This window comes from Oculina patagonica, chromosome 4 (assembly GCF_052425735.1).
Source record: "Oculina patagonica isolate OP01 chromosome 4, crgOcupat, whole genome shotgun sequence".
NCBI classification, from domain to species: Eukaryota; Metazoa; Cnidaria; class Anthozoa; order Scleractinia; family Oculinidae; genus Oculina; species Oculina patagonica.
The window spans coordinates 46,065,352-46,092,674 of NC_135761.1; the positions used below are offsets into that span (position 1 = coordinate 46,065,352).

Below are 27,323 nucleotides of genomic sequence, written 5' to 3' on the forward strand. Positions count from 1 at the left end.
CACTCCCACCTCGTAGGGTACGTTTTAGTCCGTGGCTTCACACAACTACGAGCTGTTCGATGATGTCACGATATTTCTTAAGAGTACGCTCGGTTGAATTGGGCGTGGAATGCAACGAAATCAGGCTCCAGGAAAATGTTTTTACAGGAAAATAAAAAAATGGAAGGTAGTTTTTAAAGCAGAAAATTATGTATGTTGCTCCTGATGTTGTTTTTAAAAAAATAAGGAATTTGGGTCGAAAGGCAAGTAAAACACAAAAGCAGGAGACTAAAATTATAAGCAACTTGATAAAAAACAGATGTTTCGAACTTAAACCAACACTGGGTACCAGGGGTACTTTCTTGAACGCCGTGGGATTCTTCGAACTACATGCAGGCTAACCTTTCTCCGTCCGAGCAAAAAACAAGCAAACAAACAAACAAGCAGCGAAAAACTTTGTGTTTACTAGTTTGCACAATTTGTTTTGTGCGAACTGTTATTTCATTGTATTTTATTTTATTATTATTATTTCTTTTTATCATCTGTTTTTCGTCATCTGTCAATCCTTTTTTCTTAATTTAAATTTAGTTGTACTTTCATTTTAACGGTTACTTCCAGCTTCTGAAGATGTACGTGTATATGTTGAGGCATACGAAACGTCAAGTAAAAGGTCTATTTTTTTCTAACAATCACCGCAGTTTGCGTGTTATTTTTAGTTAAACTACGATGACCAAAGAAGAAGAGTATTTACGAAACAAAAAATGCTTGGGCGAAGGGCTTACAGTTTAAATGTCAGCTACGGTGGTTAATTCCAAGTTAACTCGTCAGTCCTTTAATCAACAGTTTTCTCTTCGGAAAGCTCATTCCCCCTCCCCCATCCCCGGCCCATCTCTCCTTCTAGTCTACGGGGATAGGACTGAAGAGAAAACCTCCCTGGGGACGATTGTTTCTGGATGTTTCTCCGTCCAGAAACGTTTTACCTCTAGGCCTCTGCTTTTTACTGCACTTTGGGATTCTTTTTTAGCCTGCGTGCTTTCCTGTTTGACGGCTGCACCAGACTGATCGATCTCTTTTCCAGAGCCCACGTCCCCTTGACCAGCGGCTGGAAACGCGAACCGCGGGAACTGGGCCACAACACAAACAGACATGCGCAGAAGATTAGAAAATGGCGCGTATTGTGAATTTCGCTGCAGAGCGTTTGATTTAGAACATTTCATCGGAATTATGCAACGATAACAGTTTGTTAGAAGACAGTGAAGTCTGATGGCTTCTATTCTACACGAAGAGGTAGTAGAAGTTCAAGAAATTGCTCAAGAAATTGTGATAGATACAGACAGGGATGCAGGCAGCAATGTTGTGGATTTGACGAGGGGTATCCGAGAAGACGAAAATGCTGAACAAGAAATGGAAATCGACACTGGCGGAGATGGCGCTGAAAGTGAAGACATACAACCACCAAATAATGAAAATAATGCCCCAGAAGATACAGAAATGCAGTCGTCGATTCAGAATGTTACCCCAGTGGTTGCAAGAAGTGTACAAGTTCTGGGTGTTTCAGCGGTGAATTCTCCAGACGAGTTTCAAAACAAGGCCTCAAAACCGTCCTCTAAAAACACTTCTAAAGTTAAGAGTGCTAAATCACCGATCAAATCACCCGAGAAAGAGGACGATGTAAGTGTCGCCCATGAGCGGTTATTTCTTTCTTTTTTTTTGCCATTTGCTGAGTTGCTGTCTAGCTTTGACACAGGAGCAAACATGGTAACAGTGGTGTGAATAGCCAGTGGTGTTATGTAACATTGTATTACAAAATAATACCAGTGTATCACTGTGTCAGTATACAGTATATCACCTTATTAGACATTTTATTTTGTAGTATTGCTGTATAATTTTTGAGTCTTGTATTATTTAAGCGAGCCTGAAAGGGGAGTCGAAATACAAATGATGAGTGAAAATGTATGTAGCGATACTTCATACTAAAATTTCTAATAAGAGTTTATTATCCAACGTTTTTTTCCTAAAACGATACCTTTCCGCTGTTTTTCAGCCATTTACATGGTCAAGAAGAATACAGAACCTGTTAGACAAGACTTGTATAGTACAAATATCTGGGGTCAAGCTTTTTTCACCCCCAAAAGAGACCATTTTTCATGTCTGGTTGGTTTAGACCACCAATACCAAATTTACCATCTTTATTATTTACTATGGTATAATGTTGTTTTTTCTTCCCATGCAACACTTAACAAGAACTGGATGGCTCAAATATTGGCGTTTTGAATTAACATACTTGTTAGTTTTGCAGGGTTAATTTTTTACTAGTCCAAGGTTGAAATTGTACAGATAAGTTGCTGATGCTTGTTTCTCTGTTATCTTACAGTCACAGTGTTGTCCAATTTGTTTTGAGCCATGGTCAAACTCAGGCTCTCACAGGCTTTCATCTCTCAGCTGCGGCCATCTATTTGGAAGAAGGTTAGTAACCTTTGTACATTGCCTTGACACTTCCACTTTGTCCTTTGTACTTGCCTTGGTACATGTACATTTCTGGTAATAACTGAAAGTAACAATACTTGCACCCTGAACAGGTTCTGTATTCAGTGCACACATTGGCTTGGCTTCATTCTATATGTAGGTTACTCTGAAGATCTAACTTTGGTATGGATTCCAAGAGTGAACTGCTTACTGGCATATAATCATAGTCTTAGGAGATTAATGGCTCGTTTTAGTCCATGTCAGCTGACTTTCGTCTTGAAATGGCATAGAATGTTGAGATCCTTGGTGTGTCTTTGGCATGCGACATACATATACATGAAATCAAATGTACCATCTCAAAGGGTTGCGACCACACAAAAATCTTTTAAGATCTTTGGCAGGTCTTAAAAGATTGTTAAAAATCATGTAAGGTTTTTCACCAGGGGAACACATGACATTTGTATGTTGTCAACAGCCCTTATACATGTAAGTAAGTGATCGGTGACATGGGGTATAAAATAATTATAGGTCATTGAAACCCTTGATTGAGTTTATTATGTTTTATCTTCTTGAAGCTGTATTGAACGATGGTTAAAGGCCAAAGGGGGAAATGACAAGTGTCCTCAGTGCAATGCACCAGCAAGAAAGAAAGACATTAGAAACATCTACACCAAAGCACTCAAGGCTATTGATACAACCGAACGTGACAGAGCACTGGCAGATCTGGAGAAAGAGAAAGAGGCTCGGCAGAAAGCAGAAGAGCGAGAGGCTAGAGCTCTGTTACAATACCAGCTGGCTAAAGCTGAGTGTGAGAGGATTGTTGCACAGCTTAAACAGCAAGAAGAACTAGTTTTTAGTATACAGAGAGAAAGGTACAGTAATGCACCTGTCAATGATTTGCCCCAGGCCAGGATGGGGGGGGGGGGCAATCCCAGGGGAATTTGACATTTTCAGGTTTTCAAATGCCAATTTCCCCACCCTTGGGTCTCCGTTGAGAGTCAAATTCCCACCTTTGGCCAGGTTCTCTCCACTTTCCAAGATGGGTACTGAGTAAAATTTTTCACCAAGAGGACTGTTGTGGATGTCAAAATCCCTACCCAGGAAGGGCTATGCTAAGTCAAATTCCTGTGGGTTGCCCCCCCCCCCCCATCCTGGGGCAAACCATTGATAGGTGCATAAACACTCATTTAACACAGAAAAATCCATAGTTTTCTTTTATTGCTACAGTATTTCTGAAAGTTTGATAGTTCACCAACATCTCATATCATGTCTGCTTGATAAGGTGTTAATAGTGTAAGGAGAAATGAGATGCTAATCTCTACTGTGCAACGTATGTAAGAATGGAGCTAAATCATGTGCTTGTGTGCAGTAGGTCAAGCTTATGCTGTAGATGCAACTCAGGATCTGAGGGTCCATCAACTGGCATAAGAACCTATGGACAGAGCACTTCCAGTCAGAGTTCAACACCAAGGAAATCTTATGTCCTTCAAACATCTTTTCAAGTTTCACAGGTACAGTATCAACTTGATACTTGTATAATATTCAGTTCTAATACGGCTGCTATACTAATACTGGTATTAGCAGTTCTGACGTTAGTCAAAAGTCTTGGGATGCATGTGTTAGCCAAGTTTGGTTGTAATTGGTAAATTTTATTCCAGTTGATAAGCATCTCAGTTACATGTAAATTAATTTGGACAAATTATGATGGTTAAAAGTCTTAGGGCACTTCCAACTTTTTACTTATTAAATAAATGACCTTTGTCTAGAAACCTCTCCCCTCACTACCCAATACAATATTGTTGTGTTTTCCATTCAACCCAGTACAGTGTACCTTTTCTGGTGTGCATTGATTTTATACACCAGGCCCTGGTTGTTCAAAGGGTTAGGGTGGATAACAATATCCACCAGATAAATCACTATCTGGTGGATAGCGAAATAGTTTTTGTATGACAGTTATCCACTGGATAGCCATTTATCCAGTGGATAGTGTTATCCGCCATTTTAACATCTCGGCTCAGTGGAGAGAAAGTAATATCATCTTAAAGAAATTAATTTGAGGATGATGGTAACCTTAAGTCCAAAATGATAATCACATGTATTGACTGTCATAATTATAACCCTGGCAGGGCTCGAGACTAACGGTAGCCAACTAGCCAAAGACTAGTAGAAATGCAGTTTTGGCTAGTAGGTTTTGGACTTTCACTAGACAAAATGGCCAGTGAAAATTTCAGGCATAAGTGCAAAGATACTGCACAACAACAACAACTTACAACAAAAAAAGAAAAATACTCCGGATAAAGATGAATACTTGGTGAAGTCGTGTCTAGATGGTTTGAGATTTTATTGGTGTGAGTTTAAGTTAAAATATGTTCTCTACCTCATGGTGAAAGAAAAATATATATACTTGAAAAATATGGCTACAGAAAATCAGTTTTGGCTAGTGGAATCAAAGCTGTCACTAGCCACTTGGCTAGTTAGCAAAAGTTAGTCTCCAGCCCTGCCCTGAGCCCAGTTGCTCAAAGGATGGATAACGCTGACCAGTGGATACATCGCTATCCTGACCAGTGGATAGCGTACCAGTAGTTTGTTTTGCCAACACTTAACCGCTGGATATTGATTTATCGGATGGATAGTGCTATCCACCCTTCGAACAACTGGGGCCAGGTCTAACATTTACAGTGTGTGTTTCTTTAAATATATCAAGAGTGGTGCCAGAGTGGTTGCATTTGATCAGCACCATGCTGTGTTAGTAGTGTCCAAGCCATCTCCTAACCAGCTCTTTCCTGGCTTTGGTGTTGTGAAGGTTAGTGCAAAATGTACATGTACGCATTTACATCTATATCTAATGCAATTATTGTGTTTTCCAATTATCCAGTCAGAGTTCTTTTTGATCTTGAAGATCAAAGGGAATTCTGCTCACAGGGTAGTTTTTACGTTTATTAGGGGTTTCAACATTTGTTGGTAAAAATCTTCATCCATGACAAAAATTAACATACACTGTAGTAAATGTAATTACATTGTATAAATTTTTATGGTATGATAGATTGCTGTTGTAACCTAGAGAGTCACTGAAATGCATCAATTTTGGAACAAAAAAAATCAATATGGAACACCACTACCGTGTGTTCACCTAAATGTACATGTTGTAGTCTGGTGCAAAAACTTTGTGAGTTGGAGGCTTCCGGTACATTAAAAAGTGGTAGTTTTCAGTAAATTTCTCACATATAACATGAGTGTTTGAGAGAGAGTGTTTGTCTCCCACCAATGTCGCCCGGGTTTGATACCTGGACCCGGCATCACATCATTGTGGGTTGAGTTTGTTGTTGGTTCTCTTCCTCACTCTGAGGGTTTTTTCTCCGGGTTCTCCGGTTTTCCTCCCACCGCAAATATCAACACTGCTAAATTCCAATTTGATCGAAACAGTGGATGAAGAGCCACCTTGTGGGAGTGCCACTGCAAATTCCCATTTTTATTTTTTATTTTATTTATAAGTAGTATTTTTGTTGAGTATTGATGACATGGAAAGACTCAAATTTACAAGTGTCACCACATGAAATACATTTACTATAGGTGGTATTAGCATTATAATTGGGAATATCATTTTGATGTCAACTTTTAGGTGAGCTCTCTGGATTCCAAGCATTGTGAGTATGTTCGGATCCACCAGAAGGCAGTCCGCGATGTGGCTTTCAACTGTAGGGGTGATGGTTTGTTGTTGACAGCAAGCATGGACAAGACAGTCAGAGTCACTAGTATGCTCAGCAATACTGTTGTACAAACGTAAGTTGATAAATATCATGAATTATAAATTTTTGTCCCATTTCTCATGGGTAATATATGTATTGTATGCAGTGATAGTTTTCTGGCATAAGGAACCTTTGATAAATGAACAGTAAACCATTTTGTGCAATTTTCCACATGTACATGTGCAATTTTCACATGCCGTAAAACGTTTTCTTTTAGTAAGTGTAATTATTTCACATTTAAACCAGTGAAATTGATTATGGGGTAATACAGTGGGACCTCGCTATAATGAAGGGCCAAGGGACTGGCAAAATATGTTTGCTATAACAAGGTTCCGTTATGTGGAGGTTCTTTTCCATATAATTTATTTTACTATTACCGGTACTTGGGGAATGATATTGTTCGTTATATTGAGGACTTCCCTATATAGAGGTTTGTTTAATTGAGGTTCCACTGTATGTAGTACATTGTGTTACATGCACTCTTTAAATCTTTTGTGTGTGTTTTTTTGTTTCTTATAGACATTGACTAGTAGATACATTTGTATTGTTTCACTGGTGAGATAAAATCACCATATTGCAGAAGTTATTTTTTGAAGCAGATCAGCAATGAGTAAACTTAAATAGCAGGATCTGGTCATTTTACGTTGTTATGCATACATACACATACATACATACTTTATTGACTTTCCCCCTAGAGGCTTTTCAAAGACAATGAAATAAATACAATAATAATTTAAAACTACTTAAAACTCTAAGATGATATTCATACTTAAAATTAATTAACTAGGATTAAGAATCTATAAAATCTTTGATAAGTTTACGTTTAAGATAAAACTTAAAAGCAGATACTTTCTCGAGATCAAATTATGCGATCAAATGATCAATATTATATCACACTTGTAGGCTTTAGAAGAATATCAGCACTATAAGTTTTGTTTCCTGATTTTAGTTACAGTACACCAGTCCCTGCCTGGTCTTGTGCCTGGAACGATCATGACACTAATTACATCTACTGTGGCCTTCAAAATGGCACTTGTCTGATATTTGACGTCAGAAACACTGATACTTATCTCAAGAGTATCCAGAGTGCGACAGGAGGATCCTGTCCTGTTATCTCTGTCGCTCATGTGTCACCAGATCCACACAGTGCTTTGAGGTGAGTTGTGCATGCACAAAATAGGCAGATGCATTGGACAGTGAACTAAAAATAATCTGAGAAGAAAGTGTGTGATTTTATGGAATTGTAGTTTAAAATGAATTTTAGGTCAAAATGATTAACAATGAAAATACATGTAGTTTGATTTGTATTTTTCTTTGTTTAAGGATTATGATAATACATGTAAACCTGGAATAAAGGCAAATTAAAATTGAATAGTTTGAAATCATTTAGACCTGAAAACATTATTTAACAGATACATGTACACTGTTGCACCTGTCTTTTTATAGAAATTTAGCTGAGAAAAGTAATGCAAACATAATTAATTACAGTAAGAGTTTTGAATTATGGTATATTAACACCAAATAGAAAGCTACTTGGAAACATACACTCATGTACACTGTACATTTGTTCTGTTTCAGACCTGGAGGTATTCTTGCGTGTAAACTGGAAGGAGCATCTTTCTGGGAAAAAACACCTGGAGCAGACTATCTACCACATCATTTTACCTTGCCTGAAGGTACAGAGGGAGATGACTTATTTCTGTCTTTTCTTATGTAATTGTCTTGTCTTGAGATATTCTGTACCGTAAATGATCTAATAAACGCCCGGGGCGTCTATTAAATTTTTGGGGTCCTAGGGGAGGCATTAAATAGATATGAGGCGTTTATTAGAGAGAGGCGTTTATTTCAATTTAACAGTAGCAACGTCAACACAACTTATAGGATGGGTAGTTTTCTACTGGAGTAAGATACATAACAGAGTTTGTGAGTAGGAGACTAATCTAATCTGCGCTAATGCAAAGCCTTGAGATGCCGTTCATAGTTTGATTTCGACGTTTTTTATCGTCATCGGGTTTAACCATGTTGGCGTTGTTGGCCTCTTCTATGTCCAAGTCAAGCAAAAAACTAACTTTATTGTGTGAAATTACTCTATGGAGCATTTCCTTGGTTTTTGAGATGATTCCTGGAGGGGGGCGTCTATTAGACACGGGGCGTTTATTAGAGAGGGGCGTCTAATACGAACTTAACACCTCAGAGGGGGCGTTTATTAGATAAGAGGCGTTTTTTTGAGAGAGGGCATTTATTAGATCATTTACGGTAAATGACTTGCAACTGTCAACTGTAATGACTGTACTGTAATCCTTTTTCTGGCTGACACCGTAATAAAATATCTCACAGCTGTAACCTTATGTAAAAGTAGACTTTTCACAGCCCTCTATTTCCTTGCATATTTTTTGTTTGTTGAACATGAAAAACTGGACACCATGTGAACTGGACACCAGTGCAAAACAGAAAGCTCTTTGCTCGCAGCCGCACCAGCCCCCACTGCCTTGTGCTTTACAATTGCTTTACTCATTTTTTTGTCCACATTCATAAATTGCATAATTGAAAAATAGAAAGGCTGTGAAGAGTCTAATGTCCGTAATTAGTTTTCTTCTATGGGGTCCTGAAATTGTGAGCTGTTCTTTGCAGAACTTCATTATGCACATATTTAAATTAAAAATATTAATTTGCATCCTTGATAATTTTGACATAAACTTTTACATTATTGAGTCATTGTAATATTGTTTCATTTGTCTCTTGTTGTTTAGGGTCCTGCACCAGTTTATCATTTGAGCCATCAACTCGGCACTGTATGTTCTCACTTCGCCCTTCTAAGAAATTTCCTCAAACAAGACATTTGGTAGGATTGCCTTAAATTATGATTGAACATTACACATTTTCTAAATGCTACGGCATTGTGCTAAACATTTAGCCAAAAATATTTTTTAGTACATTAATATCTGCTGTATTTCTTCTTGCTTTTTGGCAGGTTTGTCAGTTGCAAGGGAATGGTATCGGAGTGTCAACAGCTCGCGCTCAAGCAGAAAGAGCAGTAGATGTGGAGGGTAGTGATCAAGGTATGTTTTGTGCATCATTTGCAGCAAAACTGGTTAGCTGATGGCTGCATTTTAATTCAATTTTAATTGTCTTTTGAGATCACAAAAATATGAGAACCTCCCTAGAAACCATTGAATGTGACAGGAGCTTCCTCTGTAGAGATTTCTATCATCATCATCATCATCATCATTTTGTCAATATTAAATTTAACGTGTCAGAGATACTATTGGAACCAGATGGATGTATTCCTTTACTCACATTGGCATCAGGCTGACTGACTGACCTTTATATGGTGTATACATGTACATGTAAATGTACATGTAAATTCTCAATCCTGCGTGATTGTATCTAGGTTTCTTTTGCTCCTGGGTCTCTTTGGATGGGAATTAATGGGTGTATGAAGGCAGCCATGCTATGAAATTCACAAAATAATTGCTTGACCCTCAGTGTGCATCTCCGCTCTGCTAGAAGACAATGTACTGATAATACATGTACATGTATAAATTCCCTTCTGTGCTTTTATTTTGACAGAAGCCAGTCTGTGCACCTGTCAAGCCATCAATCAGTGTGTTGGCGGCCCGACACAGAAACTTCTCAGCAAATCCAGGCTATTCACGTGTCCTGATGATCGTAATACCCTTATGGTGGCAGCTGGTGATGAGAGCTCCTCATCAGTAAGTTCTATCTGGCTACCACTTGTTAGAAAAATTAGACAAGATTTGATTTTTTGCAGAACGTTACATCATCATCTGTCATTTTAGTGCTAGGCAACACATAAGCCCTCAGAAAGTGACACTGTTAGTAGCAAAATGTTTGAAGAGTTTCTGGATGTATAAAGTTAAGGTCATTGCCCTGTATTGCATTGCGCATCCTTGCTGCGCAGAATTTTACGCGTAATAAGCGCGCGCACATAAACAAAATGGCGGCTTTTTTCTATGTGGCTTAGTCCGCGAGAGAAGTAAATTGTCGCTTTCTCGTAAACGAGTCTGGTGACCTATCGATTTTTTCTCATATTTTGGGTGTAGCGATCAAGTTCTTTCTGTAAAATGAAAACAGATCAATTCTTGTGTTTAAAAAATAAATTATCGCTAAAAACGTGTACTTTGCTAGTACTCGCAGAGGAATTTTAAAGGCATTATATGGAAGATACAAGGTCTTCCTGCTCCTAAACGAATCTGGTGACCCCCCTTTTTTATTTCAAAATTTAAGTTTCCTTAAAGTAATAAACCAATAGGCGAAGTTTGGTTAAAAAATTGTGTTCAGTTCTATTTCAGGGCAATGACCGTAAGAGTTTAAAGTTTTGAGTAAGCAATCTTCTGAATTCTGTGACGTGTTTGGTAATTAAGAAAATCCCAGGCAGGTATCAGGACTATCTGCAAGAAGATCAGCAATATTTTAACTACAGTCAACAATCCAACAAAAAGCCAGGGCTTATGCATAATAATGAGACCAAAATCCGTAATTTACACCTCTAGGCTAAGTGAGACAATTAACATGCCCCTCCAATTTATATGGGAATCCCCACCCCCAGCGTAACTGTACCTACAATTTGCGCTACGATTAAATTTTTCATTACATCAGTATTGCTGTGTCCATGCCCTGCCCCCCCCCCCCCCAACAATTGCTGTTCATCCCCCAAACCAACATACAGAGGCAAGGAAACATGGCAGCTATCTTATCAACTGTGTCTAGAATTGTACCTCTATCACTGGTATAACGTTAAGATGACCCTTGTTATCAGCAAGTTTTTTTTAAATTGTTTGTTGCTTGTTATTTCACATAGACTTTAATATGGAATGGCAGCAATGGAAAGCAGCTACAGAAATTATCAAACCAAGGAAAGGAGATATTAGATGTTCTTCCCTTTGCTGCTAATGGCAGTGACTTTATGGCCTCAATTGATGAACAGAAATTAACCATTTACAAATGGCTGTAAAAATAGTGGTACATTTTGAAGACAAAGTCAGACAGTTTCTGTGATCACTTTGAACACACCCTGGGGTACAGACTGTATCTGCTGTGTCCTTTGTCCAGTGTTAATTACCGGTACTTCAAGGCAATGGACAGAACTGTACATGTACATGTATGGTACCTTAATGTGGTGGACAGAAGCCTGAAACAGAAATCAATTTTTTAGTGCTGCATGAAACTACTGGAGAAGACAGAAGACCAAAGACGTGTTTGCAGGCTAAGAGGTCACAAGGGGAAGTCAGGATTCTTGTTCACAATGTTCTTGAGAGGCACCTATGCTTTTTTACTTCAATTTGACCATGTGCCTAAGCTTGAAAAGCTCAGAAAGAGTTCAAAATGTGAGTCACTACACAGTCCTCACTGAAGGTCTGACAGCTATTTTTCCCTTCTTCCAAATAATTACACAAAACATTATATTCTTCCAAAATGCATCAGAGATTTGAAGCAGAAGCCAGGGCGGGTTGCAAGTGTTACAACAATTTTATTGAGCAACAGAACAATGCTAAAATAGATGTTACAATTTAAATTTAATATGTAAAGTTATATTTTACTCTTATTATATTTTTAAAATAAATTTGACTCAAGAAACTGTTCATATCTGCATCATTCTTGTAGAGTTATTAAATAATGAGTTGATTTCTCCAGCAGTATGCCAGTTCATAAGGCAAAAATTATAATCACTCTTTTATAGCATGAAAAAGAGATTCCTCTACCATCACACCCTTATTCAACCTCTTGCAGTAGAGATGTGAGATTTGTTTTTACCAAATATTTCCATAATTAATGAACTATTTTGACAGAGATCCTAATCAAGCATGATTGGTTGTTTATTGGCTATAACTTTCCATATATCAAAGAACCAATCAGATACACTTCACAGATCTGATCATAATCAAAGATCTCTTCGAGATATCGACTTTTTTTGCATGCAGTTAGTACGAGTAGAAGGTTTATGCTGGGCATTGTTGTTCGAACATATCATGGAAGAATTCAAACGTCTTTCAGTTCAAGCATTTTTTTTATTTTCGCGGAGGAAATGCTGTATTTGTCAGTCGCTACGGCTGGGTGCTTTGCGACTCATATACTTTGGCTTGGTTAAAAAGCCGTAGGGAAGGCTCAGGGAAGGCTCATTTTCCCGTTGAGCGAGAAAAATAACGCCTGATCGCAGGTTAGGTTACGCACGACAGAGTTACCTTTTGAAAGTGATAAATGATCATCGCAGTGAATTTCCAATTTAAGCAATTGGAATAAAGAAGCCTGAAAAAAATTCAGGGCTTCAACGGGATTAACCCCACATTGAGAAGTAAATTTTCGTTTGAATATTACCAAAAGCCGCTTCTCCTCGCGTTATTCTTTACCTTACGGCTACACATGCCATTTCTAACGACTACATTTCCAGTAAAACCGTTGCTGTTTATTTTTCTAATGGCGATGCATTAACTTCTGAACAGAAGAAACGTTTAGCGTTTAGGGACGGCCATTATTTTTTTGGAGGGGGGGGGGGGGATGAAAAATATTGAAAAAAAATTGTTTGCAGGGACTGGAAAGACAAAATAAATTGTTTGCAAAAACGATATGAATAATAAAAAATAGTAAGAATTTCGAAAAAAAATGTTTGCAGAGGTGCATAAACTAAAATAAAAAGTTTGCAGACGAACATTTTTCATCCCCCCTCCCAAGAAAATAATGGTCCGTCCCTTACTGCTTCCACTGGAAGTAATTTCACATCAGGCTACAAAAACACTTGTAAATATCACTTAACACATTTAATAATCAATTGTCACGAAATGAGTTCCCTTTGGTTAACTATTAGCAACGTTTTAGTGTGTGAAAGACTTGTACGAGTACAAATTTGCGTTGTTAATCGTTTTAGGTTAAATTAATATTAGCGCCTAAAGACTTGTACCATGACAAATTGCGTTCTTAATCGTTTTAAACTTTGCTGCCTTCGAGCGCTGAACCCCTTACATTCTTAATTGGTTATGTGACGTAAGATTTGGGCTACTCACGTTTTTGATTGTTATCATATAACGTTTGTAAATTTGACAAGTCACGTTTTTTCAACAAGAACGGAAGTGCTGAAGCACAACTATAGAGTGACACTTTACAAGTCACGCGCTTTGATCACCCACAGCGGAAAGTATTCCCTTGAGAAATTAAAACAGTCCCTTGAGAGTTAACAAGAATGCGATCCCTTCCGGTTCAGATTTTACCCAACGTAAACGCTATTCTCCTACTTTTTGCTTGTAAACAAGCAAAAAAAGTCGAAAAAATTATCGGTAATGCGACATTATCACTCAGTTTAGAATTTGTTGGCTGAAATCTCAAACACCTTCAGTGCATGTGGGAGATATGTCTCCTTCCCTGGCTATAAACACCCTTGGGGCACATGTTTGCACTTTACACAATGCAATCTTCAAATATCAAAAAAATGGTTTACAAATGACAGCTGAAAAAGCATATACCAGTATGCTGAAAGAAACACTGGATGGCTAATATTAAGATGAGCAAGATGCACCATGTTACATTTACATTTTAGCGTCTGTATAGCCAAGTTTGAAGGTCCTTCCAGTAATACAATTAAAATGGACACTGATGAACCAACACCTAACATTGTTAGTCCTTATTGCAACATGTGGCCAAATGTTGGATTTTGTTTAACTGACGTCTGAATTGAATTAAACTTGTTCCAACAGGATGGTCAAATTGTTCCAACGTTCTTAATGACTGGTCCAGTATCCTGAGGGAAACAGTTAATTTTGTTTCCCAAGAATCTCAATTCAGCTCGGGAAACATTGTTATCAGAGGAAACAAAATTAACTGGTTTCCCTAGGGATCAGTCATTAAGTGTTTTGTTTTATAGCACAACGGGAGCTTGTTGGTCATCATTACCAGGCAACATTGCAATGTGACCCTCTGACGTCATAGATTTTGCAATGTTGGCTGCTCGCAGACTTGGCGTGAAACAGTTTTTATTGTTAGGTGTCATATGACCTTGAATAAGCCAATAAGAGTGCATACTGATGGGGAAAAATTACTAGCTATACAATGGAAATCTCTGTTGCAACCTTTTGAGCAGGGCAAAGTGTTATTTACCATTTCAAGAGAACATGTGTTGACTGGAAAGAAGTTATTACAAGAATGGCTGTTCTTAAAATGTAGAAACTTTGTGGAGATATGTTGCTGTCTATAAAAATGTATGATCAAACAGACACTTAAATTACAAAAATAAATAATTGTACCAATCATTACCTAATGAACTGAAAGAATTATGACATTTTATATGTAGATTAACATACATTGTAAAAAAAAAATTATTATTTCAAGTTACTTTTTTATCAATATATTTAAATGTTACTATGTTTGCTTAGCATAACACGAACTGCATTAAGATGGACACCGGATAGTGGAAGAAGGAAGAAAGGACGTCCACGGGAGACTTGGAGGAGGACGATCGAGGCAGAAATGAAAACAGCAGGGAAGATGTGGAAAGAACTTGAGAAGGCAGCCATGGAAAGGAGCAATGGAAATCTCTGGTCTCAGCCTCATGTGCCTCCTAGGCGCGAAGAGGATTATGTTATGTTATGTTATGTTATGTTTGCTTAAAGTTCTATATACCGATAATCTAAAGAAAGTGTTCTTATTTATTTTCATGGATTTTTAAATATTTGATTTAAAAAAATAGTATAACCACTTTAATGGAAAAAGAAAAATTGAAAGGTACCGGTAAATTAACAAAAGTAAACCATGCCCCCAGTTGGGTCTTGATCCTTTGTTTATGTTGGAACTGCCTGTAGAATCTTCATTCCAGCTTCGATGGATCAATCATGTGCCTGCTGACATTTCTTGCACCAATCAATAAACAGCCACAGAACAAAGAAGCCAGTTCAAGAGCAACAAAAACAGCTCCCCAGTCATAGGACTTGCTGATTGTCGTCAGAGGAATTCCTGCAAGGGTCGCTCCAACTGGGTACAAAAAAAAATAAGAAGAAGCCATCAATATGCTCATATCAATATGTTATTCCCCACACGTTTTTCAACATGCTGTTTGAAATGAGCCAATCAAAATCGATGCATACTGGTGTTGGTTTCATTAAAAAAGAGCCCACAAGTTCAGAATGTCATGCTAGTGGGTTGTGATTGGCGAATTTCAATCCATCTCATTTGTCTAGCACATCGAAAGATGGATGTCGATAGAAAGCCACTTTGCACGTAACACTGAAAGCCGGTGATAATTGAGTTTTTAGAGGTTGTAAAATCATATTTATCACAACCTTAAAATATTTGAGGGAAATATTACATTTGTGGTAAATTTTTACACTTTACACTAGTGGCTTCTACAATTACCGGGTATTATCTAACTTGCTTTTACAATTCCCCAACCTTTGCCTTCCCTTTTTCCAGTGAATCAACCCTGGTGATCTGCCTTGCCTTATATAAAGTAACTAGTGGTAACTATTTAACAGAATAAGATCTCACCATTTGCTGCAAGGGCAACAATCGCATGCGATGTTCCAGACAGTCCTGGGGGACCATTCTCCATGGCTAAGACTCCATACAAGTTAATGGCTGTGTAAAGTGAAAATCCTATGCCGAATATCAATGCTGAGATAAACCACTGCAATGGAACAAAAGGCATCTAAGTACTGAAAACCTCCAATGTTGTAACAACAGGGCTTTTTTTTTTTTAAAGTAAAACCAGTGAGCAGCACGTCTGCGAACTACTTGAGTTGTAAAACTTTTTTATTTTCTCCTACGCGTTTCGTGTGACTAGTGCACACTTCTTCAGGGAGTTTAACAATACAATCAAGTATACCTGTATATATACCTAGATACAATTCTGCATTTCGCAAAAAAACACCTACGGATATGCGTATACAAACCGCTAAGTAATCTTAAACTGTGGGCCCCAAATAGTTATGTCACACTCAAAGTATGTCACACCTTTAATATTTTTCCGCCTGTTTCCTAGACGCATTACTTAGCGGTTTGTATACGCATATCCGTAGGTGTTTTTTTGCGAAATGCAGAATTGTATCTAGGTATATATACAGGTATACTTGATTGTATTGTTAAACTCCCTGAAGAAGTGTGCACTAGTCACACGAAACGCGTAGGAGAAAATAAAAAAGTTTTACAACTCAAGTAGTTCGCAGACGTGCTGCTCACTGGTTTTACTTTAAAAAATTCCAACTTTGCTTTTTGGACAAGTTCCCTTGCCCATCAGGCAAGTGAAAATGAAAAAGAAACTTGCTGGGCAGAAAAATCCATTTGTCCTGGATGACCAGCAGCACATTTTCCGAGCACTGAACAAAGGCTTGGGAAATTATCAGGATATTGGCAAAATGCACATAACATTGTTTCCTACTTTTACTCTTTGCAATTTGATTTAACTTTTACAAATCAATTTATATGTATAAATAAAAGGAAAACATTCCATACCAATGATGTAGTTGATGTCACAGCTGTATGTAAGAGGTACAAGCATGCTAGCTGAATAAATGCAAAGTAAATCATGGGAGAAATTCTGGGGCTGGACACTGTTGACATTCCATACTATGAAAAAAATACAAGCTATGTTAAAGTAATTTTGTTGACAACATGTTGCTAATTAATACATATAAAAACATGCAAGCATAGCCCAAAAAATGTAGGGCACAGGCCTTCCTGACCTTCCACACAATCTACTCTGGTAACTCCAAAAAAATGCATATTTCAATGCATATAGTGATTAGTTTATACAAATTCTGTTCAAACTAGAATGTAATAAGAAAATATAAACGACGATTACATATTCTTTACATAGATGGTAAGATAGAGTCTACTGATTGTCGCATTGGCTCAACTTTAACTAAGCCTAAAGAAGTATAATGGCATGCCCCCTTCCTCCCATCCCCCTCCCCCCAAAACAACCACCAAGCCTTCCCCTCAGGCTCATAAAAAAGTTAATGGTCCTGAAATAATTTTGTGTCCTACCTTTCGCACCAGTTTGTCAGTTACATAACCAGATGCTACACTGCCAAAGAGTCCACCAATTTCTAAAAAGCTTATAGCAATACTACCTGAGGAAAACAAAAAACAATCAGTGAGTTACACTGCTACATGACAAAATAATGGGGCCTGTAGAATTTTGGATTCTAAAAACTGAGGTCAAAGGTTGAAAAAGTTCAAATAATAGGTAAAGTCTGCATTGAGCCAAGTGGCCATACCACTGAAGCTAAGCTTAGCCCAGTTTCCAAAGCATGAAGTGACTAGGAGTATTTCTACTCCCCCTGGATGGGTGCTAGTCCAATGCAGGGTTACCCCTCTCCCCAGCATTAGTTTGCCTGTAAGGCCATAGGGAGGTGCAGTGGCCTAATGGTTGGTGCACTGGACTCCAGATCAAGTGGTCTGGGTTTGAGCCCTAGCCAGGGTCATTGTGTTGTGTTCTTGGGCAAAACACCCAGGTGTATAAATGGGTACCAGGGATTTTAATGCTGGAGGTCAACACAGGTCATAGACTTGCTCCAAGTCGCTCGTTAGATTCGCAGGAGACCGCTGGATACAGAAACGGAGGGCGCGCGCGGGTATGAGAAACAAAATGGCGGAGGATCGTTGCGGAACGAGCGACTTGTCTCACCTGCAGCGCACCAATTCTGAAATATGGCGTCACCGGTGGATTTTTCCACCGGTGACGCCATCGAGATTATGTCAATCATATTGTATTGCGCGCGAACTTACTGAGCGCGCTGTGCCCGCCAACTTAGCGCGCGCTGCTCGCGAGACAGGCTTGCGTTTAACTTTTCACCTCTTGAGCAGACTTGTTTCCTTCTCACATCGGCTGTTAAACCGTTTTAGAACAAACAACACAAATGTCTTTTTTGTACATGTCCCTTTTAAATCTTATAGAAATGAGAGAGCCATCAAGGGCCTTGAGTATGATTTCCCACAAAAAAGGGAAGAAAAGCGCAATTTTAACACACGCCACAGCGCGCGTCAGCTGCACACGGCGTACGAAACTGACGTCAATACGATAAAAGAAACCAATTCAGTGCACACAAGCATGATGCAATTTTTCGCGGCAATAAACGTCAGCCAGAATCGATTTCCTGCAAGTGACACAAGTCGCTCGTTCCGAGCTTTTCCTAACTGTTTGTTTTCCTTCGGGCGCGCGTTCACAGAAATGAATCCCGCGTGATCTCTCGCACGCGATTTAAAAGGTGATTAAACTCAAGTGGTCTTTCTCGCTTGATTTCAAAGCGATTTTATTTAAGTAACTATAGATGCAAAGAAAAAAACGAGCGACTTGGGGCAAGTCTACACAGGTCACTGCGATGGACTAGCATCTCATCCAAGGGGGCAGTAGAAATACTCCTAGTCACTTCATTCTATGGAAAACCGGGAAAAGCTTTGGCCTGATGGGCCACTAGGCTCCTATTACCCATTTACACTCACTATCATATTGTGATTTTCCTATTGTCTGCATCAAGAAGAGCTGTGACCACTCGCCGACTCCTGTTTTCACAAACAGTGTCATAAGATACCCAGCACTTAAAATCCACAAAAACGGACTCAGTAACATTGCTTTAATCTGTTCTCTCTTATTTTTCACTGTCTTTTGTTCTGTTCTTGACATCATTGTAGTTCTTTGGTTAAATTCATCCAGCCCTATCTCTGATGGAGAGTCACAAATAACACAATAAACTAAGACAGACATTACAGCTGTGCTGATACCAGGAGTGATGAACGCTGCCGACCAGCCATAGTTTGTAGTTAGAAATGCTGTTAATATTGGTGATAAGCTTGTTGCTAGGTTACATCCAGCCGTGAGAAGGCTCCAAAGTGTACCAAACTGAAATAAAGGGGGCATACACTCTTTCAGTTCCAATTAAAAAAACATTAATTGAAACCATGACTAGGTGTAAAAGAAATGAGTGTAAATAACAGCAGCTTCCCCTTAGAGTAGAATGTCCTTTATTTCCTAATCCATATACCGTAAAAACTCTATTAAAACCCCTCTTATTTGGGAGGTGCTTATTTCAAACCATATATCAGTAAGGGTACCAATAAAAAGTAAAGTGGACTTTTTGATGTTTAATTGCTGTTTAGTAACATTTTCACAAAATAGTAAACATGTAATTGTAAAATTTTGTAAAATGTAATTTATTTACCCACATCACACAGAAGAGCTCTCAGGAGCTTGTTGGGACGAGCTCTATAGGCTTAAAAGTGAATGTAGTGGATAAGCAACTTTACTACACATTTCAATTACATACAAACTCTGAAGTTTAAAACCCAACTAACAAAATTATTGTGTCTTTTGGCTGTTGTCAAACAAAGTTATCTCAACAGCCAATGAACCTTGAAAACAGAAACAAACAAAATGGATCGCAAACTACCAATCAAAACCAACAGACATGACCTTTAAAACCGCTGAATGGAAATTCTGCTTCCTGAGAGGTCCGTTTAGATGATTGACTGCAGCGAAAAACGTAACTGTTGACTTGAGCTGAGTTCGCGTGTCATTGAAAGGCACAGGAAAAGTGTAATATCATGTTTTCTTGTTCAACACCTGTTATGATTTACCATTTATGGCAGGGTTGGGTGGGGGGGGGGGCTTATTTAAAAGATCCAACTTCCAGAGGGGGCTTATCATAAAGGGGGCTTATTAACAAAGCCTCTTTGTTAATAAGCCCCCCTCTGGAAGTTAAATAATTTTCCCTGGGATTCCCAGTGACCTACCCCTGGGGAAACAGGTGATTATCTAAAAAAATTCCCTCCATAATAAATGTTAAACTTACACATATATATTGACTATTCTACCCCACAAAAAAGTAAAAGGTTACCTCGTAGGGGGAAAACCATTCTCGGAGCAACTTGGTACATGGCGGCCAACCACAACCTTGTGCTAATCCATTGACGCTCCAAAGAAATGTCAACAACCATACGTTACCAGTAAAACCGATTATAATGTTTATAATACCAGTTAATAACATTCCCGCTGTAAACATCGTCCTAGGACTCAAGGAATCAGACAAAAGTCCGCCGGTAAATTTACCGACTCCGTACATCGCCGCAAAGCCACTCGTTATCACTCCAAGCTCGTTCTTTTTTAATTTTAGATCCCGTATTAAAGCCGGTATAGCAAATGTGTATGATTTTCTGGAGAAGTAATAAGAGGAATAACCTAGAAACAGCGAAATATAAACCGTCCATCGTATTCTTTGATAACGATGAAAATTTGAGTCCTTCGGAGCCGCCATGTTTGTGTTTGTATCACGTGACCAGGCGTAAAAATTTACTTTCCCTCTCCTCTCTACTCATTTGCGCACAAACCGACTTCTGTTCGTTGCAAGCGCGATGTGATATGAATAATTTTTAACATAAAAATAAATGTTTCAAATATTAAAAAAATAACGAGAACCTCATAAACAGTTTTTTATATTTCTGTTTAGTTTTCAGAATTGTCCTTTTTTATAAAAGAGAAACTGCAAAAAGAGGTTGTATCGTTTTCAATACTTCAAAGACAGTTGAATGAGAAGTCATATCTCGATATTAAATGTGACCGGAATCTAATAGGAAAACAAGAGATTGCTATTTCGGTGCCTTCAGTGTGGCTTCTGAGCTGTTTTCTAAGCTAAGAAATAACTTCAACATGCGCTAAATTTATGAGCGCATGTTGAAGTTATTTCCTTATCACGTTGATAAACCTTTGCCTTTTAGGTTTGCATCCCTTTTTGGCCTGTTTACACAATGTACGAAATAATCCACTAAAAAGATACTAATAAATTGACGGCAATTGTTCAAATGCAACAGAAAATCAGTATAAATGGCCGGACCAGAAGAAAATAGACACAGCTGTCCGCACTCATTTTTTTTTCGGATTTGTGCGATACTTGTGAGGTTGTCATCAAGGGGTCAAAAAAAAAGTGACTGAAAAAAAAAAAAGATAATAAAAGTGTAAAAAAAGATAAAACGAGAATCAGACAAGATTTCTCAATGTCACTCATTGAGTAAGATTCTCCTGCGTATGGCCAAACGAAATTGAATCCCACTTTGGCCGCACACATGAGTGAAAAGGACGGAATCGAATGCCTACAAGTGTCATTTATACTGATAACTTTCAATAAGAAGGAATGATCACTTTAGCAAAATTGGTCTGTCTTTTAATTTTTTTTCTCAGTAAAGTTTCAAATGCTGTTTTAACGTGTTTACGAGTGTTTCATTGATTTGAACAGTTTGAAAAGAGCCTGGCCTTATGCGTCAGAACTGTAAGAGTGAGACGAGCCTCGAGTTTTCGGTATATTTTACTGCTGTCGTTAATTATATATTTTCATATATTAGCAGTTAGTATACCAATAATGACACAGCTTGCTAGCATCGTTTCTTTTGGCAAATAGACTTAAAGTTATTGCTCGGAAACGTGATAGATTTATTTTCAAAGTTGAGCAATACTTTTTTGGATCGAGTGGGCGCAGTTCTAAGACTTCTAACGTGTGGGAGCACTTACGTAAAATTTCTAGTCAAGGTATAAAAGGCGCTGATTCGTGGGTTGAAGCTAAGCGAAGGAAGATGGTATTAGTCTTTTTATTCAGTCAAATATATATGCCCAATAATAAATTCTCGCCTTTATCCGAGGATGCCAATTCAATTATATATTTTCTTGACGCAATGATTGGCTTTTTCGTTTTCCTTTTCACTTTTTGTGACAAAAAACAGAACATTTATACAGCTGCAACCTCGGGTTTCTATATGAAATGATTCGAATTGATTTTTAGTTTAGGATAAACACAAAAGCCTTCCATTGATGAAAACAATTATTAACAAGGCTGTCATTTTTCACAAAAGATGTTTGCTTAAGTCAAAATCTCAACGTTTAGCGCAATAACACATACAGAAGCTGTAGTACCTTCCTTGTTTCAAATACATGGACGAGAATAAACTCATTCGAATTCCTTTTAAATTGAATCTGAGTTATTAAACTCCCGCGCACCGGCAATACGTGAAGGCGGGGGAAACAGGCCAATCACTTAAACAAACAAGTTGCAAAAGCTTTTCTATTGTTATATTCAAGAAAAATCACAGAAACATGTATAATTAGAATGCGGGTAAACACAGAAATATAATGATCCGTAATTGAAAACGCGGCCTTTGAAAATGGAAAAGATATCGTTTTCTTTTACGATCTTTAAAGTGATCTCTTTACATGACTTCCTGGTACGTCGATAAAAGCGAAGCAAGCTGGTAGACTTGAGCGTAGAAACAAAGGATTTATAACAATTCGTAGCACCAATCAATAATCGTTTAATTTGTATTTATCCTGGATAGAAGTTGTTCAGAAAGAAGCTACACAACATTTCCTAAATGAATTCAACAGACAACCAAACTGATTCTACGCCGGCCAAGTTATTATGCGAAAACTTCGCCGAACTTATCTCGATGGCAACTATACAGTTCTTGTCATTCTTGGCTAATCTCGTGGCAGCAATAGCGATTTGGAAGCTCCCTGGCTTGGAAGAAAACAGATGTCATCTTGTGGTTCGGACACTAGTCGTTAGCGATTTGCTAATTCCTTTATCAACGCTGCCATTTTCTATCATCTCGTATGCAAACTGTGCCTGGACGGGAGGCAAAATTCTGTGCTCCATTACAGCATTCATCTCTACTACGTTTTTGAGCTGGTCGTTTCTCATCGTGTTTGTTATGTGCCTGCTTCGTTTTCTAGCCGTAACAAGACCTTTGTACTACAGAAACCAAATTACATGTGCGATGGTTCAGAAGGCACTAGTTCTTGGCCTAATTTGGCCGTGTTTACATTTAATCTTGCCTGCAACGGGCTTTGGAAGGTTTCGTTTATACGAGAAGGGATTATACTGCGCTCTCGACCTCACGTCAGAAGAGCCCAGAGGAAAAAGTTTGCTTTATGCCACAGTAGTTGAAGGAGGTCTCGTCACCGTGGCATTGCTGTATTTTTGCACGACTATTTTGTGTTCTATTAAGAAGAAGCGAAGAGTGAATAGTCTACTGTCCGAGCAACAGCAGAGAGGGGCAGGCATTCACAAGGTTAACAAACAACAAGGAGGCTTCGCTCGGCTGACGTTTGTGATTGTTGTGTTGTTTTGCGCTTGCTACGTTCCTTTCTTGGTAAGTATTGCAGCGCATGCAGCTAATTAGAACAGTCAATTATAAATGGTAAACAAGTGGCTGTGAGTAGTGACATTATAGGTTTTCCAAGTAAAAAAGTAAAAACTCGAAGGGAAGAAATAGTCGCATCACCCAAGTGTCCATATAACAAGGGCAAAATTAAGTTGAATCTGAACTCTTTAAGACCCTATCAATAAACTGTCCGTAAAAGCGAAACGTCTTTATTATAAATTTTATAATACGAATTTTTACTCAGAACCTTCCATGAAAAAGAGAACTGTCCAAAATATTTTAAGACGAAGTATCTCCATTACAGAGGCAAATTTTGGTAAATTTTGGTATGAGTTCGAAGTCAGTTCATATAAGGGTGCCCGCTGCCTGCAAAGGAAATTTACCGAGACTGTTCAAAGCTCTCGTAGGAAAAAACAAAGAGTGGACTGGGAGAGAGAGAGGACTGGAGGCAAAGAGGGGCAGGTCGTCGAGTGCTTAGTAGCCCTGCGTGACCAGCGTTCAAAAGGAAGGATGGAGGAGGGGAGTCTGAGCGCGAGTAGAACGCAAAGCGCGATTGGGGGCAGGAGGGGGGGGGGGGGGCAGAACTCTCCATCTCCCTCCCATTTAAACGCCGGCCACGCAGGCTAAGTGCATAGAAGCGCGTGAAAGCTTGGATGGGTGACAGGGGAAAGAAAATGGTTCCCTCCTCTTCCCCTCTTAAAAATTTTGTTTGCTCGCTTTTCCACTCGCATGTCGCGCTCTTGTAAAAGAAAACGATTGCTACAAATGGAAACAAGCTTGTTTCAAGATTCTATTTTCAAACTTTTCTGTCAGTTCGATAATTCAGTAAGTCTAATGTCTCTTCACCTTGCTTTGACAATTTCAATTACCCAAACAAGCAAACAAACTAACAAAGAACAAACAAATCAGAAAAACAGCCATCTCGACTTTTTAAAAACCAAATTCTCCAAGTAGTTTCGTAAAATGTTAAGGAGAATCTTGATTCTGATATTGTTCTGTTTGCGTTTTGTTTCAGTCTTACCGTGTTTTCATATTAATACGAGGTCCTTCCTCGTACAGCGACACCACTTACTTCTACTCGGAGCTGCTGGCTCATGTAAACCCTCTGTTAAATCCTCTGGTTTATGTTCTGTGCAACAAACAGTATCGAGCTTCAATCAAGGATCTCTTTAAGAACTTCTGCTGTAAGAACAGATGCTGTCGCTTTGGTGAGAAATTTTACTTAACAGGTAAGTAAAATTGTATAAAAGAGGAAGGAACTCTTGCGCGGTAATTATACTGAATGCAAAGGACAAATAAGGTGGAAAGTGATATTAAAATTAAAAGTGACTTCCGCTGTAACAAAATTGACACAAAAACGAAGCAACTTTTTGGCGATACTCGGCCTCCGAAAATTGACCGAACAAGGGCGTAGCTAGGGGAGAGGGGTCCTGGGGTGCCCGTAACTCCCGGTTTGTGAGCTAATGTTTTTTTTAAAAGGGCTACGTCACGGGGATTTCGCAGATTTTTGGTCTAAACTGCTCTGAAACTAGTGGTTGGCAACTTTACCCATGAAAAATATTATCTTTGAACATCTAAAGGAAGATATAACCTTAATTTGCCGATAGAAATCAAGTTACGGCTATTAATATCGATTTTTTGAAGACGCGCGAAAGCAGCTTGAAAAGTTAAGCCTTAATATTTCAAAGTGCAATCCATTTCCATCCTAGCCATCCGAAACCAAAGACGCTTGTTAACAGTTTTAGTGCTCTAATATAGCATTTTTTTTTAAAAAAAAAATGAAACATTATTTTTAGGTTTCCTTCGAAACAATATAAATTTTGGCTGTTTAAAAATCTGGGAAAATACGTAAAAAGCCCCTTTAAGTCAACAAAATACAAACCTTATGATTTAGGTGGCGAAAACTTGCGAATCCGAAGAATCAACATGGTTCAAATCTTTCTTTACCAGTGCTAGAAACTCCATTAATGCAGCTATTTTGTAGGCTTGTCCCTCCCCAACGCTTACTGCTCATCTGCAAAAATGTCACTTTTAGTAAAAGACAGCGTGGTTGTCGACATGGCTGACATGGCAAACTGTCAAGTACCCTGGGTGTGACACAATGTTGTTACTACGAGCCTTCGACGAGTTGTGTCCATGCCATTGATATATACAGTGGAACCCCGATAAAACGATCCTCGATATAACGATGAATATTCTATGTCCTGGCAAAAGTTACAGTAAAATGTATGGAACAGAATGCCGATATAACGATCGTCGATATAACGATATTCCCGATATAACGATGAATATTCTCTGTCCTGGCAAAAGTTACAGTAAAATGTATGGAACAGAACGCCGATATAACGATCGTCGATATAACGATATTCCCGATATAACGATGAGAATTGAGCGAACCGAGCGTAATATCTTCCCCGATATAACGATATTATCGGTACACAGTCACAATTTAAGCATAATGATATTGAATTTTATCCAATAACATAACAGTAATCGAGTAATCTCTAACGTTTCTGACAACAACTTTGTACGATGATATACGAAAATGATACTCTGTTCTAAGCCTCTTTGTCCAGTTAAAAAGTATATGTTAGGTTTACTCCAATATAACGATATTTTCGATTATTTTACGGCCATATCGTTATATCGGGAGTTTCGATACAACGATTCCTCGATATAACGATATATTTTATTGCTCCCTTGGCATATCGTTATATCGGCGACGGGGTTCCACTGGATCCTGACAATGCTTAAAAGCATGCATTGGCAGGATCCATAATTCTTTCACATGTTCTTTCTTCAATTCCTTCGAAGTGGCCTCGTTATTTATTTTTATAGCAGAACGGAGTCATGCATCGACACAATTTGTTGCAAACAGCCAGATCGCGCTATGTAATGTCCTTTGTCATTTGTACCTTTTTATTTTTATTTATTGGGATATGTTCATTATTTTTTTCAGATGTGTATGGTCGAAGCATTGAGTTGCGGAAGATGTCTGCATTTTCGACGAGAACACAGAGCATATTTTTGGAGTAACTGGTTCCAAACACTGAAATGCAGAATCTCGCCTCTAGATCCACAGAGAAATGCAGCCTCGAACAGCCTTACAGTTTTTATTTGTACAGAGTAAAGAGAATTGAATAAACTGTCACAAAGAGCCCCGGCTTTCAGTAGCGATGGAGTCGGAGTCCGTAAGTCGTAAGAGCGCTTACAACTTAGCGTAAATCAAAAACTAGAGGTGTAAGTGAAGTTTTCATTTTCTTCCAATTCCGCTTCTTTTGACTCCGTACAGTGAAAACCAGATTGTCAGAATCGCAGGCAGAAACGGAAGAACAAACCAATCACAATGCTAGTTCTCTCCGAGTACTTCCTTTCTGCTTGCGACTTTGACAATCTAATTTTCAGCGGAATAGAAAACTCTGCTCACGACTCCCTCGATCGTAACTGGATCGTAACGCTCTGCGCTTCTGACTACCGCTATAGTGAAAAAAGTGTTTAGTTTATATAATAAAAAAATCGGCTTCACTTGGTGACATGCTGGTGTCCATGATTCGTCCTGCTTAAGGTCGCGCAGGACCCTTGTATGCATTAGTATGTATTTATTTAAAGAGTATGCACGAACTGCCGGACGACTAAAGCCGACAACAAACGAAATATTCATGAGAATGTTTGTTTGTAAACTCTTTTGTACAAGTAATTTCTAGTAATTGTTTTCAGCTTTGTGCCACGTGCGCTGGAACATAGGGAATTATCATAATTAGATTCACAGCTTTGAATATATCACACGTTGTTGTAAACATTGACTCGGAAGATCTTCGGAAGCCTCAAAACCTGCAATTTTGTGTCCAAGTTTTCTCCGCCGATATAGAATTTCAATAGTTGATTCGCGAGGAACATAAACTTGGTGTACTCTATTGTGCTATGACTAGAGTGAATTTTTAAATTTCCTTCTCAAAATGAAGATAGCACGTTTCAAAGTTAAGATTT

The 27,323-nt window shown here is 38.5% G+C and overlaps 3 protein-coding genes across 4 annotated transcripts; 2 read left to right on the plus strand and 1 right to left on the minus strand.

Annotated features, from left to right (window-relative positions):
• The first annotated feature begins 1,134 nt into the window (after positions 1-1,134).
• LOC144650325 (E3 ubiquitin-protein ligase rfwd3.S-like) lies at positions 1,135-11,831 on the plus strand. Of its 2 annotated transcripts, none has more exons than XM_078509976.1 (12): positions 1,135-1,650; positions 2,354-2,445; positions 3,021-3,317; positions 3,815-3,956; positions 5,150-5,248; positions 6,065-6,225; positions 7,141-7,347; positions 7,770-7,867; positions 8,942-9,033; positions 9,163-9,250; positions 9,762-9,904; positions 11,014-11,831. In XM_078509976.1, the coding sequence occupies exons 1-12, from the start codon at positions 1,243-1,245 to the stop codon at positions 11,164-11,166; spliced, it is 1,980 nt and encodes a 659-aa protein (XP_078366102.1). In that variant the 5' UTR covers positions 1,135-1,242; the 3' UTR covers positions 11,167-11,831. The 2 variants fall into 2 exon arrangements, with proteins under 2 accessions (XP_078366102.1, XP_078366103.1); XM_078509977.1 differs by having other exon boundaries at positions 3,818-3,956.
• Positions 11,832-14,827: 2,996 nt separating this feature from the next.
• On the minus strand, positions 14,828-20,455 carry LOC144652579 (glucose-6-phosphate exchanger SLC37A4-like). Its single transcript, XM_078512634.1, has 6 exons — positions 20,027-20,455; positions 18,636-19,032; positions 17,178-17,263; positions 16,644-16,757; positions 15,681-15,819; positions 14,828-15,167 (listed from the first exon to the last, which is right to left on the minus strand). The coding sequence occupies exons 1-6, from the start codon at positions 20,441-20,443 to the stop codon at positions 15,004-15,006; spliced, it is 1,317 nt and encodes a 438-aa protein (XP_078368760.1). The 5' UTR covers positions 20,444-20,455; the 3' UTR covers positions 14,828-15,003.
• Positions 20,456-22,306: 1,851 nt separating this feature from the next.
• Positions 22,307-26,695, plus strand: LOC144648772 (histamine H2 receptor-like). Its single transcript, XM_078508236.1, has 3 exons — positions 22,307-23,324; positions 24,352-24,565; positions 26,296-26,695. Exons 1-3 carry the CDS (start codon positions 22,545-22,547, stop codon positions 26,370-26,372), a joined length of 1,071 nt encoding a protein of 356 aa, XP_078364362.1. The 5' UTR covers positions 22,307-22,544; the 3' UTR covers positions 26,373-26,695.
• The last annotated feature ends 628 nt before the right edge of the window (positions 26,696-27,323 follow it).